At 45.3% G+C, this 17,401-nt stretch overlaps 1 protein-coding gene across 1 annotated transcript; it reads right to left on the reverse strand.

Moving 5' to 3' along the window:
- Positions 1-9,138: 9,138 nt before the first annotated feature.
- Positions 9,139-12,949, reverse strand: LOC119374794 (39S ribosomal protein L11, mitochondrial). Its single transcript, XM_037644977.2, has 2 exons — positions 12,626-12,949; positions 9,139-9,661 (listed from the first exon to the last, which is right to left on the reverse strand). Exons 1-2 carry the CDS (start codon positions 12,842-12,844, stop codon positions 9,287-9,289), a joined length of 594 nt encoding a protein of 197 aa, XP_037500905.1. The 5' UTR covers positions 12,845-12,949; the 3' UTR covers positions 9,139-9,286.
- Positions 12,950-17,401: the final 4,452 nt, after the last annotated feature.

A 17,401-nucleotide genomic window follows, 5' to 3' on the forward strand; every position in this document is an offset into this window, starting at 1 on the left:
CCTATATATTGTAATTAGCGCCACCTTAAAAAGACATTTTCGGTTTCGATATCGAGGGGACGGCTTCTCAGTGTCATTTCATAGCAGTGTGACGTCACGGAGATACAGAAACTCGCGACGTACTAGCGGGAAATCCGTCATCTGCTCGTGGTGCAATAGACAACGATGAGTGAATTGTCGTCCAGTGACCCTGACAGTGATTTCTACGATTTAGGCTGCATGCAGGACGCAGAACTCGCGAACTCGGAGGAACTGTCTTGACTCGTCGAGATAATGTCCTTGCAGTGTGGCTGGCTTGCAAATGCTCAGCGAAGAAAACTTCAAACTCAAATTAAAATATTTTATACGTGTTCTCCGACTCCAGTGTGTGGACAGCGTGGACAATGCATACCAACGAAGCAAAAAATGTCCCTTTTGCGATGTCTCAAAATCGTGTCAGTACTCCTTTAATTATTGCAAAGAAGCCAAAATTTCGCAGAGTTACCGACCTAGACATAAATGCTTTGAAGGAACGTTTAATACCCGAAAGATCAGTGAATGTCAGTGAGACGGACTACTTGTGCTACGCGTGCTTTCGCTACAACTGCAATGAAAGATCTTCACGGAACGCACAGTTTAACGATGACATTCTTATGCCCCCTGAAAAAGAAATCGACGCAATTAACTAGATCACTGCGACTACTGGTGCACGTGCGTTCAAGTCACCCGAGAGGTGTTGCTGTTTCGAACTCAATCGGTCTGAGGACGCGAAAACGAGCTCTCACTGCGCCGTCTCTTACAACGAGCATCTCGGGTTCGCGCGCGCCTGATCGGTAGCCCCGCGCTCGTGGCCGCTGCAGTGACCAAATATTTTCAAAATTAACGTCTTCAGTGCCGGCGACACCTTCTTAGGTACCTGCTGGCCTTTTAATAAAAAGAAATTCAATCCTGCCTCCATTTTATACACTTGCTGGGCAAGAAGTCGAAATTGCCCATCCTTGCCTAAGGGTCTCATTGGAGGGGCCGTAACTATAGGGAGTATGCACTGAAACTGAGCCGCAATGTGGCGCTGCGGTGCCCCGAGCTGGGCGCCATTTTTGCGGTTCTCGTGCAGCAGCCGACCCACGCTTGCTACTGTGTTTGCTGTGTGTACGCGCTAGGTGTTGTGTGGTGTTTCCTTGACTTCCGTGTACTCGCGTGTTTCATTAACGATAGTACGGCGTGGAACTGTCCCTTACCACTGCGTGTTGCACGGATCTAGTCATTTGCCCGGCTGTGCAAGCGATCGCCGTGTTGCTGCAGTGAAAAGATGCTGCTACTACGGCCAGTCGCTGTCTGATCCCGAGCGCAGGAGATACCACATCAAAGTCGCAAAATGCGGTAGCGACAACCCCTTGGCGCTTTCCGATGACCAGTTCACGAACGATGTTGGCTGCTATCCCAGCGTAGACCGTGCGGATATCAACGATTATCTTGTTCACGGGACAAGTTTCGTGACGCGGGAGCAGCTTAAGAGCTACAAATCCTTGGAGGCTCACAATTATGTCACAAGCGGCCTCGTGGAGCCACCAAGGGTGAAAACTCTTCGTGATGGCAACATCGTCGTCGTTTCAAAGGTAGGCTGTACATATTGTACCGCATGTTCCCGACTTAACGGCTTGTTTCTAGGTATCCGTAAGTTAGTGATCGGGTGCTAAAGTGGTAAAGCTTGCTATCAGTCGCTGATATGGCGTCCAGCCCATCGCACTTTCTTGCCGCTATCACTAGATGGCAGCCAAGTTGTCGCTGTGTTTCGCGTGTTTTTAGCGCTTGGAGCAGGGGCGGCGCTAGGATTTTGATGCTAAGGGAGGGGGGCACCGAAGACAAGCGAGTTCCTTCAGGGGGGCAGGGAACATATGCGTTGTGTTTTGACCATGTTTGCTCGAGGGGGCAGGCAGAAATTTAGGGGCAGCTCTAGCACCCCCCCTCCCCCCCGGCGGCTCCCCTGGCTTCAAGTAGTGCTCTAAAAATCTAATCGCGCGCGCTGAACACTGATTTATCTTACTATCTGCGCAGGTCCGCCACTCGCAAGCGTTTAAAGAAAAGCTGCTGCTGCCGTGGCTACTAATCAAGCCTGATGGTGAAGTTCTGTGCGCGCACTGCACGTGCATGGCTGGCCTTGGCGAGGCGTGCTCACACGTTGGAGCAGTGCTCTTTTACTTGGAGGCAGCAGTGACACGCCGGGATGGTCGATCATGCACGGATGGACAGAATGCATGGCTGCCACCGCATAGAGCTCTCCGCTTGACGACAGCTCCGTTGTCTTCGCACCACTGTCCTGATATAACTTTCGGCACGACATAGAACCCTACCCGTTGAAAGTTCTCGTCGTTGGGGCTGTTTCTTGTGCGGTTGGAGCAACCGTAAACAGCTCATTTCACCATAGCCGATTGACGCAGCTCGACGCGCAACAACGTCTTGCGGCTTGGGCACTTTCACAAGTCCATGCAACACGCAGTGGTAGGGGACAGTTCCAACGCCGTACTATCGTTAATGAAACACACGAGTACAAGGAAGTCAAGGAAACACCACACAACACCTAGCGCGTAGACACAGCAAGCACAGTAGCAAGCGTGGGTCGGCTGCTGCACGAGAACCGCAAAAATGGCGCCCAGCTCGGGGCACCGCAGCGCCACATTGCGGCTCAGTTTCAGTGCATACTCCCTATTAGTGCAACGACATTATGCAACATGTTTTTAATGATTGTGAAAGCTGATGTGGAGGAGAATAAGCGGACAAAGTTTAAGAAATTTAAAAAATGGGGTTTTTTTTTAATTGTCGTCAGAAGTTTCCGTTGTTCGGTGTTTTCTGGAAATTAGGCCGATCATATCTCTTCACTGAAAAGTTATATAAATACAAGATTTGGCAGTTTGGTAGATAAGCATGGGAAGAACGTAATGCGGAATTTTCGTCGCTCTGCTACAAGGATTTTTCGAGATAAGGATCTTCAAAGTAAAGAAAATTTTGTCAATTGGGCCATTTTTGAGATTTTTTATAAAAACAACTCCACTACACATAAAAACTAAAAATACCTGAGCAGAAGCAAAAACATGCATATATTTAGGTAAATAAATTTCAGCTACCTAACTTTAATATATTTTGTGCAATTCATAACGAAAGTTGGGCAAAACAGCAGAGCGGATGAGCGCTCCACTCCACCTCTTCGTCGTTATTGATTTCCTGTGCTTTGAAAAAATTTTTGGCGGCAAAACAAATTGCGGATCTCTTCTTTCCACTCATCAGGCAATAATATATAAAATTTTGAAATAAATTTGAGAGGTCGACCAGCCATCGTTTGTTCGATCTTACGTGGAATCACCCAGTATATCGCGATAGCATGATTGGGCCCAGTTTGCATGGTCTTCTCGTTCACTTGCCAGGCCTCGCTTCTCGCTGGGCATCTCAACTGTGTCTCGAGGAAAGGAAGGTCTGTGCGCATAACATCGGCTGTTTGAAGCTCTCCTGTATGCATGCCTACTGCAAGTGCAGTTGCGAAGTGCCCACTACGCCTTAATTCTTCCTTTTGCAAATTGGTGAAGTACCCACTGCATGTTTGTAATGCAGTACGTGCAGCTGCACACTTTGATAGTGCTGTTGCTGCAGCTGCTGATGATGATTAACCACGCCTGAGCATTTTGTAACGGGTGGCCCCTTAAAGCACCCACTTGTAGTGCAATTCAGGTGGCGTGATGCCTGTATAGGTTTTTTTTTTCTGAACCAGTCTCAAGCACTGATGTGGCACTGCCATGCGCAAGGCCTGTGTTCGATTCCCTCTTTAATCCAAGATTTTTTATTTGCATCTATCTTGATTTTTCGCTCACGAGCAACAATCCTGACACTGGAATTTCTACAGCACAAGCTTTTTAAAGGGGTCATGAAGCACCCCTTGGGCTTGTTGAAAAAACACATCCTGCGGAAAGCTGACACGGCTATGAACTGCTCTGCCAAATATTACAGTCGTGCGCGCCGCGTAATGGCCACAAGCGGAGCGCGAAGTTGCCGTTTCCCCAGGCACCCTCTTTTCAAACAGAGGCCGGTTCTCACTCTCGTCGGTGGGCGGGGCGTCTGTCCGCTGTACGTCGCAAGAGACATAGCATGCTTATTGGCCGATAGCCGACGTAAATCAAGAGCGGCGTTTGGATCAGATGCGCTTCTTGCCGCAGGGTGCCGCCACTTGCCGGCGCCGCACTCCTCAGCACACGGTAGCCGCACTCACGCAAGCGAATCACAGCGGGAGAGCGATCGCGTTTCATGACGCGCGCTGGCGTAACTTCTTTCCCCCATGCCATCCCTCCCTGTCTAGCTTCCAGTGCGCTCGCCGGCACGAGAAAAGAGAGAAAGCGCTGGGAGCGTGCGCCAAACCCCCGTAACTCCGCTGATTCTTGACGGATTCGAGAAATTTTTGTGGCAATCGATTCGGGAGGCAGTACACTCCGATACTGAGGCCATTAGATCATTACTTGGAAAAGTGGTTCATGACCCCTTTAAAGGGACGCTAAAGTGAAACATTAAATTAGTTTAGACTGATAAATTACGCTCTGAGAAATCTAGTGTCGTTAATTTCGCCACCATCAGTTTATTAATAGATGAGAAAATCACCTGTCAAGAATTTCACTTTTTAATTTCCCGCCAAAATCTCCGATAATGACATCATGGATTTCAATGTGTTTTTTTCGCAGTTTGGCCACATTGGCCCGACTAAATTTCCTGAAACTTGGTATGTTAAGTCACTGGCTCTGTCAGAAGACAATGTATTCCATTTTTACCGATTAGGAATTACATATATTAGAGAACAGCGCTTTGCGATAGGGGGCAAGGCACTGGAAGTTGTAAAGGAGTACGTCTATTTAGGACAGGTAGTAATCGCAGAGCCGAACCATGAGAGTGAAATAACTAGAAGAATAAGGATGGGATAGGGCTCATTTGGCAAGCATTATCAAATCACGAATGGTAGTCTACCACTATCACTCAAGAGGAAGGTATATAACAGCTGCATCTTACCGGTACTTACCTACGGATCAGAAACCTGGAGACTTACAAAGAGGGTTCAACTTAAATTGAGGACCACGCAGCGACCAATGGAAAGGAAAGTGATAGGTGTAACCTTAAGAGACAGGAAGAGAGCAGAGTGGGTCAGGGAACAGACGAATGTTAAGGACACCTTAGTTGAAATCAAGAAGAAGAAGTGGATATGGGCCGGCCACGTAGCACGTCGGCAGGATAACCGGTGGTCATTAAGGGTAACTGACTGGATTCCAAGAGATGGCAAACGCGTGAGGGGGAGACAGAAAATTAGGCGGGTAGATGAGATTAAGAAGTTTGCAGGCATAACGTGGCAGCAGAAAGCACAGGACTGGGTTGATTGGCAGAACAGTCTGATGATGATGATGATTAGACACTGTCAAAATCTACAATGTCACTGCAACTGGTGCGTGAACTTCAAGGTGGCGTTGCCACCCGCATTTCTTTTTTTTTAACACAAAAGTGTTTTATGCCGGGGTCCACCACGGCTCCACTGACGCATTTCCGTCACGGATATGACGTTGTAAAATATAAAGACTAACATATGGCAAAGAAAAAACTATAAGAACAAGTTCCGTCACCGGGAGTCGAACTTACAACCTCTCGATCGCCAGCGCACAGCACGAAACAACTTCGCCACAGACGGCATGTTCTCTGCTATACTAACAGCGAGCTATTTATGTACACCATTTGCCGGTGGCGGTACTCAGAGATCGGCAGTACAGCGTGTTTTCGTTATCACTAGCGAGATGGCGCGAAGGGCTCGAAGAGCGCGCTTTAAAAGTCGTTCCCCACGTGGATTAGCGCGCACCTCGACAGGGCGTGGTCGCTCGTGCGGGCGCTTATCTCGTGATCTCTGTGGTTTGTACGTCTTGCGCTCTGCCTGCAAGTTTCTGTTGAGAGCACGAAGGTCACCTCGCTCACTGCAGCGGCCGCGTTTGCGAAAGGAGCGCGCTGCTCACACAGAAATAAGTTACAACTGTGACAGTTCGCGCTCATCCTGCGTATGTTCGTTCTGTGCGTCCTTTCTGCTTGAGCAGCTCATTGCAAGTTTCGAGCAGCTTGCCGTTCTTCGCGTAACATTACAATTTGATGCTGTAGCATTCATTCCTTTGCGCTTGGGGCGAAAGAATGCACAACAAACGCTCAACTACGTCTGTGGAGACACGTTTCACTTTCGTGTTATACCGATTCCTATGACAGAGGGATCAGCCATGTTTTTGCACATTTTCTTGCTTACCAAGAGCCTTCTTGCAGCAAGCGTGGTGTTTTTGACATCGTGAAAGAGTAATTTACTAATACGAGAAAAGTATGACTGTGTGGCAAAGCCTTCCCTTGCGTTAAATAAGGCAGAGATAACGTACCTGGATGCGCACATATGAGGTTTTCGGTTCTGTTCGTGGTGAACATGTGGTTTGGGCTTCCTATATACTTTTGTCTGTCTAATAAAAGTTCAGTTGTTAGTATGCGCTTGTGCTGCAGCCTTCTTCGTCGTCTTACGTTTTTTCGCACTATTTTCTTGCATCATGAATTACCAACTCGGCCAACAGTCAATTCTTAATAATAATATCTGGGGCTTAACGTCCCAAAACCACGATATGATTATGAGAGACGCCGTAGTGCAAGGCTCCGGAAATTTCGACCACCTGGGGTTCTTTAACGTGCACCTAAATCTAAGTACACGGGCCTCAGACATTTTCGCCTCCATCGAAAATGCAGCCGCCGCGGCCGGGATTCGATCCCGCAACCTTCGGGTCAGCAGCCAAGCGCCATAGCCACTAGACCACCGAGGCGGGGGGCAGTCAATTCTTCTTCTACGTAATAGCATTAAAGGGACTTTTTAGAGTTCCTTTAATGCTATCGCATTGAAACTACATGGGCAGCTTGTTGCATCCACTTTTGTCGTGAGCGTGGTTTTGCGCAATATTGTGAAGATAAAAAGCTAATGTGTTGGGGTTTTTCAACACCAAGTAAGCTGGGAGAAACATATCCTTGGGCATGTGCTAATGGGAATGGCATTCTAGAATGACCTCTTCACCTTGCAGCCATTTTATTTTTTCAACTTATCCTACTTTTCTATACACACACATCCGCATCTTTACTGTATTAAATGTACTAATTCTGTACAAATGCACCTGCATGTGCTGCAGTCTGTTTTCTCCATATACAGTTTCAAAAAATAAAATAAACGTTGGAAGTTAGTGCTGTGTCCGCGTTGTCCCTTTCAGTCAGTGTTCTTTTTTGTGCTCTATAATGTTACGCTGTAAAAGCTGTGCGAGATCACAACTCCAAACACAGACAAAAATCATGGCTACGAAAAGAACCATAAAAAGGGATTTGTACACTGTGCTGAGAGTGTAGTTTATTTCTTACAATTGTCCTGTGGTTGCAGCTGTGTTGAGCAAACCAACCATCGCCTTGATGATAGATTACGTGAGCACAGTTATCTCAGATATGTGGCCAGTAGTTTACTTGCGAGGTTCCTTTGTTTGATGCTCACAGAAGGGTTGCCCTCGATAAGAATCAGTTTACAAGAGAGATTATCGCACCAGAAGAAATTGATAAGGTGGGTGAAATATGCAAAAGCATGCAGTCTATCCTGCTGACAAAAAAAAGTTACAGTGGTGGTTCACTGTGTCAATGTGAGCGACGCACAAGCAAAAGGGTGCTATCCCTTTGTGCACTGCCCGTAGAATGTATCTTTACATTAACCGGGATGGCTTTGACAAGCTTCCCAACAGTGATTTGAGGGACATTTATGCTTGCGCATGAAAGGGATCGATCCACTGCTCCTTGACCCCAGCACTGGGAAATCAAATGTTCAGGGTCATTGAGTGAGATGTGCTTGTTTGCTTGTGCAACTGGATAGCGTGGTAGTTAATATAATCAGTACGTGAATGTTTTCTCAGTCAGCCACTTCGTCCTTTGCGACACTTCGTCCTTTTCCTTCTCCTCCTTTGCCTCTATGTGGCGCTACTTGTGGGTAAACACTGCACAACAGTGATTTGAGAAATAGGGCATTTACACTTGTGTTGTTAAGGGGTTGACCTACTACAGCAGGGAATGTATAAATTTGCACCAAAATTAAGTCTAAAATTACTTTCCTCTATCATGTCGTCCCAAGTACGCACCAAGCGGGCGCAACAAGTTTTGGCCGATTTCAAGAACGGCACACCAGAGGACCATCTCTGATACTGTGATTAGAAAAAACAGCGCGAAAACCACAGGACACACAGCAAGGCAACGCACATAGCGCTGAACTCTGATACTGTGTGTCACGCAGTGTGGGCACCATGGGCACCTGAGGGGTGCTGCCATGTGCCAGGGCTGCTCACACCCAAGCTAGAAATAACAGGCAATATGGAAAATTAGTTGTACGCAATCCCTCAAGGCATTGGAATGGTTATGAAAGAGAACAATTGGCATCCGCCAAACGGTAGTACCCCTTCAGGGGCATCTGCTTCTGTGGTTGTCTGGTCATGAGCAATGTCACCATGGACCGCAGACGACAAGCGCTTCGAAATTGGCTAGAGTACTAGAACAGGGGCTAGAGTACTAGAGTACATGGCTAGAGTACTAGAACAGGGGAGTGCCCGAAACGAGCTTTGATAAGTGAAGCCCAAACAGGGTCAATCCACTTGTGGCACCACTCGCCGTTTAAGAGTTGCGCGCGGCTCCGTCGTAGTGGCGCAGGGGTAGAATGCCCGCTTCCCTTTCAGAAGGCCCGGGTTCGAATCGCAGTTGCAGATGTTGTGTTTTTATTCTTAGTGTCACCTTTTCTAGCTGAATGGTTTTCCTTTGTTTCTTAAAACTAGCTTCAGTTGCTACATGTTTATTCAACATGAAGCAACATGGTGCCAGTGTTTGTTCTGAAATAGACTATAGTTGCAAGTGCTGCAAGTGTTGTGTTTCGCGTGCCTTTCTTAGTCCTAGTCCTTGGAAGTCATTAATATGGCCACTCTCTTCTAACTAAAGTTCATTACACAGTGGTGAGAGATAGGCCGAGTGACAAAAGCAAAAATACTGGCACCATCAAAACCACAGTCCTCCTATGTTCTTTCGTTTCACTTTTGCTGGCTAGGAATTCAACCAGCAGCATCGGGTAACAGTTCTTTATTTTGCATTCACCCCACAGCTAAAAAAAAAAAAACGTTTCTTCTAAACACCGTAACGTGCAGTTTGTAAACTATGCACTTCTACGAAGCCCTTCAGGTAAGTTGTGCTGATGTTCTCAGGAAACACAGACTCAAGATGCAGTCCTCAGGAGCTTTGCCTGCCGCTTCTCTTCTAAGGCTGCAAGCTGCTCCTTGACAACAGGTTCGCGAGCTTCACGGAACTCGCGGTATTCCTCCGCCGTTAGGCTCTTCACTACCTTGACACCGCACCTGTAGGCAAGCAACATTACGTCCTTGCAAATGTCCTGCAGTGGCACGCAGTCATAGATGCTATCCTGGCTCTTGATCTTCGCTATCTCATAGACGTGCTTCAGCGTGATTAAGCCTGCAGTCTCCTTCCCCGGGCACATGGCTCCACGATCTATTCCCGCTGCCTGCTTCACAAAGTATGTGATGGGAGGGTTCAACATCTCCAGGTCAAAACTGCGGTCTGGCTTCACCGTGATCTGCACAAAGTGTGGAAAGTACAAGGCTTTAGGCAGAAGCTGAAACTGATACAATAATTACTCGCACAATGCAGTGTGGCTTTATTCGCTAATATTTCTTTGTAATGAATGCTTCTAGAAGTGAAGAGGTGATGCTTTGAAAGTGACCAACATTCAGAAGTTTCAGCCAGAAGAAATCTGCTTGCTAGTAAGAACTTCCTACTCTATGCAATATTTCATATAGCTCTACACGTTATTCTGCGAATAACACGAAATTTACCTTTCACAATCGGCACGTTAATACAGTTAGCTCGAGATGCCTCTGGATTTAAGTGTGGCAACTTCCAGCACAGCAGCCCTGTTGTCAAGGCAACCATCCCTTGCAAACTTGGAATAGTCACATGGTGCAGATTCTGAGATATTGTGGTGGCATTAAAATCTCCATAACAGTACTCTCAAAGTCATAGCTGAGTAGTTTTAACCTCATTAAACATCATGAAGGTTGCAAAGCATGAAACACTGACAATGCATCACAAAAAAATTAAGGTTAGCACTCATGGCCGGCTAGATTATCTTGTTACCCAATTATGAAGCCATTCCCTCTAAACATTAGCTCCTCTGATTGAAAAGTGCTGTCCATGCATCATTCCCTCAGTTAATTGGAAATGCTTCAAAAAGCACAAAAGACAAATGCAGAAATAACTTAGTGTTGCATAGCAGCTTGCTTGCAGTAGTGAAATAGTAAGTGATTCGCAATGATACTTTCACGAATCTCCAATATTGCAACAAATTGAAAAAACACTGCATTGCATGGTTTCTGATGTTGAATTCCAAAGGTGATGCAGAGCAGCCAACTGACCCTGTGGGCAAGTACTCATCTCTGGTGTAGATCAACACCTCCTAATCAGTAATTGGAACACAACCACTACCACCAGAGCAAAGCAGGTTGAGAAGTTCTAACCACTGGATGCAGGCTGAACATCCTGTCGAATGCTTGCTCATAAGTGGCAGTTTCATCATCACTGCCTTTGTTCAATTCATTGCACATGTCGGAATCTGAGTTTTCAGACTCGAAGCAACTGCTATCAAGTTGCCAAATTAATGTCGAATCATTTATGTGGTCCATCTAGCATCTAACATAAACATCTAACAGGCATTGCGTAAAGCTCGGACACACTTCGCCAATTTTCTCAGAGCAACTTTTCCGGCTCCAGGCAAGAGCTACTCTGATCTCAGTCTCTCTTATTGGAACACGTGGCTTTTGCCCTCACTTCACCGGAAGAAAACTTTCCAGCTTTCTGTGTGTCTGCCTTCTTTCTCATGTCCCGTGGTTTTTCTGGCATTTGTTCAAGTAACATGAACTAACTGGCTCAGATATCGACTCTTCTCACTCCTGAAGGAGCAGAAAATGTTGCTTGGACTCCACCATTGGAATTCAACACAAGATTGCTGCAGTGCTTCATTGACATAGCGTGGCCCAGTGCAATCTAGGAGTTCATGCTTTTGGCGCACGAAGATCTTGCTACTTTTCGTCAGAGACGCAAACTGCCCTGGGCATGAGCTGACATGCATTGAAACACAGTTTAGACAGCTGTACTAAATTTAATGCACCAAAGGCTTCAATCAAAGACTAAAGAAATCCCTTATTGCCGGCTTACAAAGGCACTGATACGAGATTGTAGTCCCCTAAAGCTATGGGTGATGAAATATTGAATGCAAGTGCACATAATGAAAGCAAACAAACAAAGCAGATAGCTTTGTGAGTAGTGTGTTCGGTGCACGAAGATCTTTACTGTCATTCAATGAAGCTACGAATGGGAATGACAAGGCACACCACACCAGCGACCAGAGTGAGCCGATTGCAGTGACGCTGCTGGTGTGTCTCCTTCACAATTGCCCAGACAGAAGAAGAGCCATTGTGGTGACCAAAAAGGCAAAGTGCTGTGGTAGGGCTTGTGACGTGCTATGTGAACGAGGTCCATGCCGGCACATGCACTCAAGTGGAGGTGGTGCTCAAGGAAATAACTCACAGGGGACTTTCACTCCAATACAACGAAAACTGCGAGAAAACCGGGACAAGGAAGGCACACGCACAAGCGCAAACTAGCAACTGAAAGTTTATTGAGAGAAACACACACATAAACAGGGTACAAAGAGACATGTGAACAATTACAGGTTGCTGATTAGACAGTCTATTTCAAGTTTGTACAATATGACCGATGGCCTAGCAACACACATCACCATAATTATTATTAAGAAACACCAGATACTTCTCGTGCTGTCCCATCTTTATGCCTAGCACCTTGGTTTGATGCAGCAATGGGTGGCATTTGCAATCTTTCCAGTGCGCGCTCAAATTTCTTTGTACCTTGTTGTTTATACCTGTGTTTCTCCCAAAAAACCTTCAGTTGCCAGTCGGTGCTTGTCTCTTCCTTGACCACATTTTCTCGCGTAGTTTTCGTCGTAATGGATTACCAATTCGCCCAGCGCTCAGTTTTTCTGACTCCAAGATGTGGTTAAGCCCTGTTGTCCTTCGGGATGACTTTTGAGGAAAGCCCAGGGGTTTAGCAAAGGACAGCCAGCCATACAACAGACCCTGGGACATACTGCTAGGATTTTGAACTGAGTCTGTGCAGCTTTCCTTTTGAAGTTGTTCTTGCGATGTAATGGGGTGCCCAAGCTGGTGAGCCTCTTCGGACACACATGGTCACTCGGAAGTGTCGGGACGGTATGGAAGGAGTGTCGATGGTATGAGAATGCTCACGTTCGACTCGATTTGCAATAAGATCTCTCTTTTTCTTTTTCGAAGTTATCTTGTGCGATGAGCATTCCCCCTCCCATCCCATCTATTCCCCCTCCCATCCCACCCTTCCCCCTCCCATCTATTTTCTTTTCAAACGAAATAAGCAGTACTGTTTTCTATTCAAACTAGATTAAGTGTGGAGAGCGACACGGTGTCAGCCCGTCTAGAGATATAAAACCCACCTTGCAAGGAATGGGCAACCCTTCTTTGATGTCCTTGGTCTTCTCGTTGAAGTCCTTGCAGAAATGCGAAATGTTGATACCTCGCTGGCCGAGCTGAGGTCCGAGCGGCGGACCCGGCATGGCCATGCACGCAGGCACGTACAGCTTGAGAGGCGTCGTGTGCATCACCTTCTCCACCACTTTCTTCATCGACTTGAGCTTCTTCACGCTCTTCGACATGGTGCGTCTCTTTTTAACTACCCAACCTGTACCAGAACAGAACACTTCAGCGCATCACAAGGAAAAAGGAGACTCGCATGCGTGAAACTACGCAAAGTCGCCACCACGGAGTTTCATAACAGTGTAAGTAGATGGATGTTTTCTTGTTTTACCCCTTTGAATGGGGGTGGCAGCTGCTGCCACTAAACTCATCAGTTGTCTACAATCACCATAGCTCTACGCTTTCTTTGTCGTTTGTGATAATTTGTAGACCTTTCTCACTCCTCCCAATTTTCATTGTTACTGTGATGTACTGAAATAAGGCAGTCTGTCGTGTGCCCAGACAATGTTTTTTTTCAACTGACGCCACCAGAAGGCGCTGTAAGCGACCGGTGTGCCAAGCGCGCGAAATTTAACCACCTACGGCGGGACTGCATTTACGGAATAAAATGGTAATATAATAAGACTAACACGTTGGGCAAAACAAATAACCGAAACCATAACCATTCATAATTGCAACAAATCAAGCTGTTTTTTCGTTGTCTCAGTTTGTACCTGCATGCATAAGCCGAATTCGATTATATCTAACTCGAATAAATCGAATTATCCTTTATATCTAGTACTACTTTCGATCACGGCAGTGCTCGAACAAAAATAGCCAGAACACTCGATGTATCTGACATCGCGAACAGCGGGAACGACCCAAGAAGTTGACTTTTCCTCACGGAAGGATACTTCCCGCATGCGAGTCCGACAGGTGTAACCAGGAGGGCGCCACGTGGAACGAGTAGAAACTACCGCTTGCCATTTTGTGCTCTTCCAAAGGCTCCCCGTCGTTGTGCCGCTGGCCCGTCGTGCGGGATTGCCGTTCACTTCTCCGCTCGTTTTGTTCACGTGATAGATGCCGTAAAATAGAACTTGCTGTTCACCGCAAAGTTTGTGATAATCAATTCAGTCGAACTTGAGGAAAGGAAGCCTCACGTCGCCGCTGCGTACAGAATTCCAAGAAGCACGATCTGAGTATGATATTGAAAAACAGCGCCGACGCTGTAAGACCAAGGCAGACGATACTTCCGCGGCGCCCGGCGAGTACGCACAGCTGCATGCGTACGAAGATTTTGTGCACTATTTACACCAATACCGTATTTTCTCGCGTATTACCCGCCCATGCATATAAGCCCGCATTCTCATCGACGAACAGTAAAAAAATACAAAATGAAAAATAATAATAACAACGAAAACCCGCGTATTGCCGCAAAGGAGTCTTCCTTACATTATCACGAAGGCGTGCCGTGAAGCCAACTTGCGCAACAAATTCGCACCTCAAATACAATATTTTCATTAAAAGTTGCATATCGAATTATCCGATATATCCAGCTAATTCCCGTTGTTTTTGCGAGTTCGATATAATCGGATTTGACTGTACCAGGGGCATAGCCAGAAATGTATGGTCATGCGTGTGTTTGTATGTGTGCGTGATTACAGGGTGTTTCAGCAGAAATAAGCTCTTCGAGAAAAAAATAAAACCTGTTCAGAAGGAAACTGCTAGTTGCGACGGCCGCCAGGAAGTATCAAGGGCGCGCTAATTAGTAACATGGTTATTTAAAATTCGCTAATTAACTTAATTCTTAATTTTGCGAAAAAGTTTGGTGGTTAACTTCAATGAGGAGTTTGTAGTACCCAGAGAAGATGATGCCATATCAGCTGCTGAAACAAAGTAAAAGTCGTCGTCTAAAGCCCTTCAGCGCGAGAAAACGTGACATTTTTTTTTTTTGTTTGTTTCCGCTCAGAAAGGAAACTCTGTGCATGAGGAGCACTGGAAGTCTTCAGCTAACGCAACGTCTGCTGGTGACGTGTTACAGTTAAAGATTGCGAAATGTAAGTGCTACGTGCGATTTTCCCTAACTAGGAAACCTCGACGCTCAGTATAGGCAACAGCGACCGTTATCTTTTTCTTACTGCACAGGGCGGAAAGGCAGAGCTAGCCATCGCCTTGCACTCCGCGAAAGACAATTGACGCCAGTGCTGGGCAGTATCGAAAATAAAAGAATCTTAGATAACCCCTTGAATATCTTGTATCTGTATCGCGATGCAGCTCGCAAAACGTTTATCAGTATCTGTATTTCCGACACATTAAATAATGTATCGTCTATCGTAATTAAAATACAAGACACTGCGATCGCAACACCACCGCGTGCGAAACAATTAACGTTGGCTGAACTCCACTTTTCAAGCTGATACTGCTGCCTGAATAAAGCTAAATGCAAAGACATTCTTTCATCTTTCCGCCAGAGCCCTCCAGCGAGGTCAGGCAGTGAGGTCGGCGCGTCGCTATTGGTGGTATAGAGTCATGTGATGACCCTCATGCCTTCACGGCATAAACAAGCGCGTGAACATATACGCCCAGCCAGCCTTTGTTTTCTCGATTCCCCCCCTCCCCTTTTAGTAGTGTGTGTCATGACACTTGCACTTAGCTACAAATTCTGATGCTGCTACAGTGTCTCTATAGAAGCTTCTTTTGCGTGTTGCTCCGTTACGAAGTTAGGAGAATCCCAGCATGGGGTTGCATCGCGTCTCGTGGCATTAACACATAAGCAATTTGGAGGATCTCATGGATGTAAATTTGACTTGCATGTGATGCGGTTGACTTACACTAAAACCTCATTATAACAAAGTTGCATCTGCTAAGAAAATAACTTCGTTATATCCGAAAATTCGTTATAAACGTTTATTTGTAACACTGTAGCTATGGCAAGACTGTTCTTCATTTACTTCATTATAACCGATAATTCGTTATATCCGTGTTCGTTATAACGAGGTTTGAGTGTATATGCAAAAAGATTATGTAACTATAACACTACCGGTACCCTTGCTACATCTAATAGAACAAGTGTTTGTATACCTAACAGAAGATACCTTGGCGTACCGTATCCTTTTCTTTCCGCTATGTTTATTCAAATAGTTTTAAAAATCAAACTTTGATTGTTAGCACAAGTGCTTTCTTAGCCGTCCTCCTTCTTTTGCGTCCCATACATGACCTAGGTATCTGTATTGTTCTTTTGCGGTCTGTTTACTGCAGTATTTCTTTTGTAACGAGCTGCTAAAATAAGCTCTCTGCTTTATTCTGACTTCTAGCTGTCTGCGTCATTTCTGCTACCATTTACATATTTACATTACACACGAGTTTACTGTTACGTCAAGGCAGTGAATGTTGAGGACAAATATGTAATAGAGCAACAAAAATGCTCCTTACTAATTAGTAAAATAGCAAAATTGAGTGTGCATTATAATACCGAAAATTATTAGAAATAATGCTAAATATGTTAGGAAGGGTGTTCGAGAAATATTGTTATACCGAATGCTCCATTTTTCTAACGAATGCCCCAACAAGCCTTTTTAAGGCTATTTTCCACAAGCACTAAATTTTTACTGTCTTAGCTTAGCAGGTAAGTTGACGATACTTCATGCTTGTCACAGCAATTGGGGGTCTGTATCATGTTTCATACTTATTTACTGTGATTGTTTGATACGGAACCACCTTTCTATTTTACATAGATACATTTATTTTTCCTTCTTTAGAACTCCCCAAATTTTTCCACTGTTACTAAACACCAGGTAATCGGAGCTATAAGTGGTAATAGTGTGCATAGTGACAGTGTCCTACGGCGCTTTTTGCAACTATACAACACGTCTGAGATGTTTCTTGGCTGCACATATGCTCTTGTAGAAGAAAATTTGTTTAAAAAAATTGTGCATTAGTGAGCACGTCACCAACGTAGTTATTATGTCAGCAGATAAGTAGAATATGATAAATCTTTGCAGCTTTATGTCCTCTGCATATACACGACATATGCGTCACAAAAAATATAGCTACCAGCTTTGTTGCTGCTTTACACGTGCGGTGATCCTCTGATGCGTAAACGGTAATACGCTTAAGGATAAGTTAAAACTGCATACCGGTAATTGCGCCGTCGTGCGGAGGCTTCTTATTGAAGTTCACGTAAATAGATGGCAACCCGCTAGCTACTTGACAAACAGAGCAGCGGCTCTCATAAAATAACGCGACAAGCAAAAACCGCTGAGAAATATGGCGATATTAACAGGCACTTCATTCAAATAAAACTAAGTTGGCTGGACTTAAGAAGTACTGAAGCAAGCATTTTCGCACAGAGGCGTTTGCTGCTACATTATGTAGATCTACAATAATAAACCTGTGAATGTCTCGGAAGTTGGAAGGTATCGTATCGTACAATTGGAAGGTATCGTATCGGATACAATAATTGTGGTAGTATATTGTATCTGTATCTCAAATACACTGACGCCGGAATTTCTGCTAAACAAGCTCTTTTACTCTATCGTGTTAATCTAATGTTAATATAATATAACTCTATTTTACTCTATCGTGTTAATATAATGTTAATATAACATAATAATAATTTCAAGTGGAGTGGGGCGCTTAGGTCAGGACCTTCGCTTTTCGTGTTACATAAATTTACCATTTTATATGAAAAGTGCATCACTGTGACTTAACAGAATTTTCTTTTTGTGGAACAGAATGCTAGATAAACTTAAACTGAC

The sequence above is a fragment of the Rhipicephalus sanguineus genome, chromosome 11 (assembly GCF_013339695.2).
Source record: "Rhipicephalus sanguineus isolate Rsan-2018 chromosome 11, BIME_Rsan_1.4, whole genome shotgun sequence".
Taxonomy (NCBI): Eukaryota; Metazoa; Arthropoda; class Arachnida; order Ixodida; family Ixodidae; genus Rhipicephalus; species Rhipicephalus sanguineus.

Excerpts from the sequence above, each read along its gene's own strand:
- LOC119374794 (XM_037644977.2), bottom strand. The coding sequence starts at position 12,844 with ATGTCGAAGAGCGTGAAGAAGCTCAAGTCGATGAAGAAAGTGGTGGAG. Across the intron at positions 9,662-12,625 it reads GGTTGCCCATTCCTTGCAAG|ATCACGGTGAAGCCAGACCG; the intron begins GTGGGTTTTATA and ends CACTTTGTGCAG.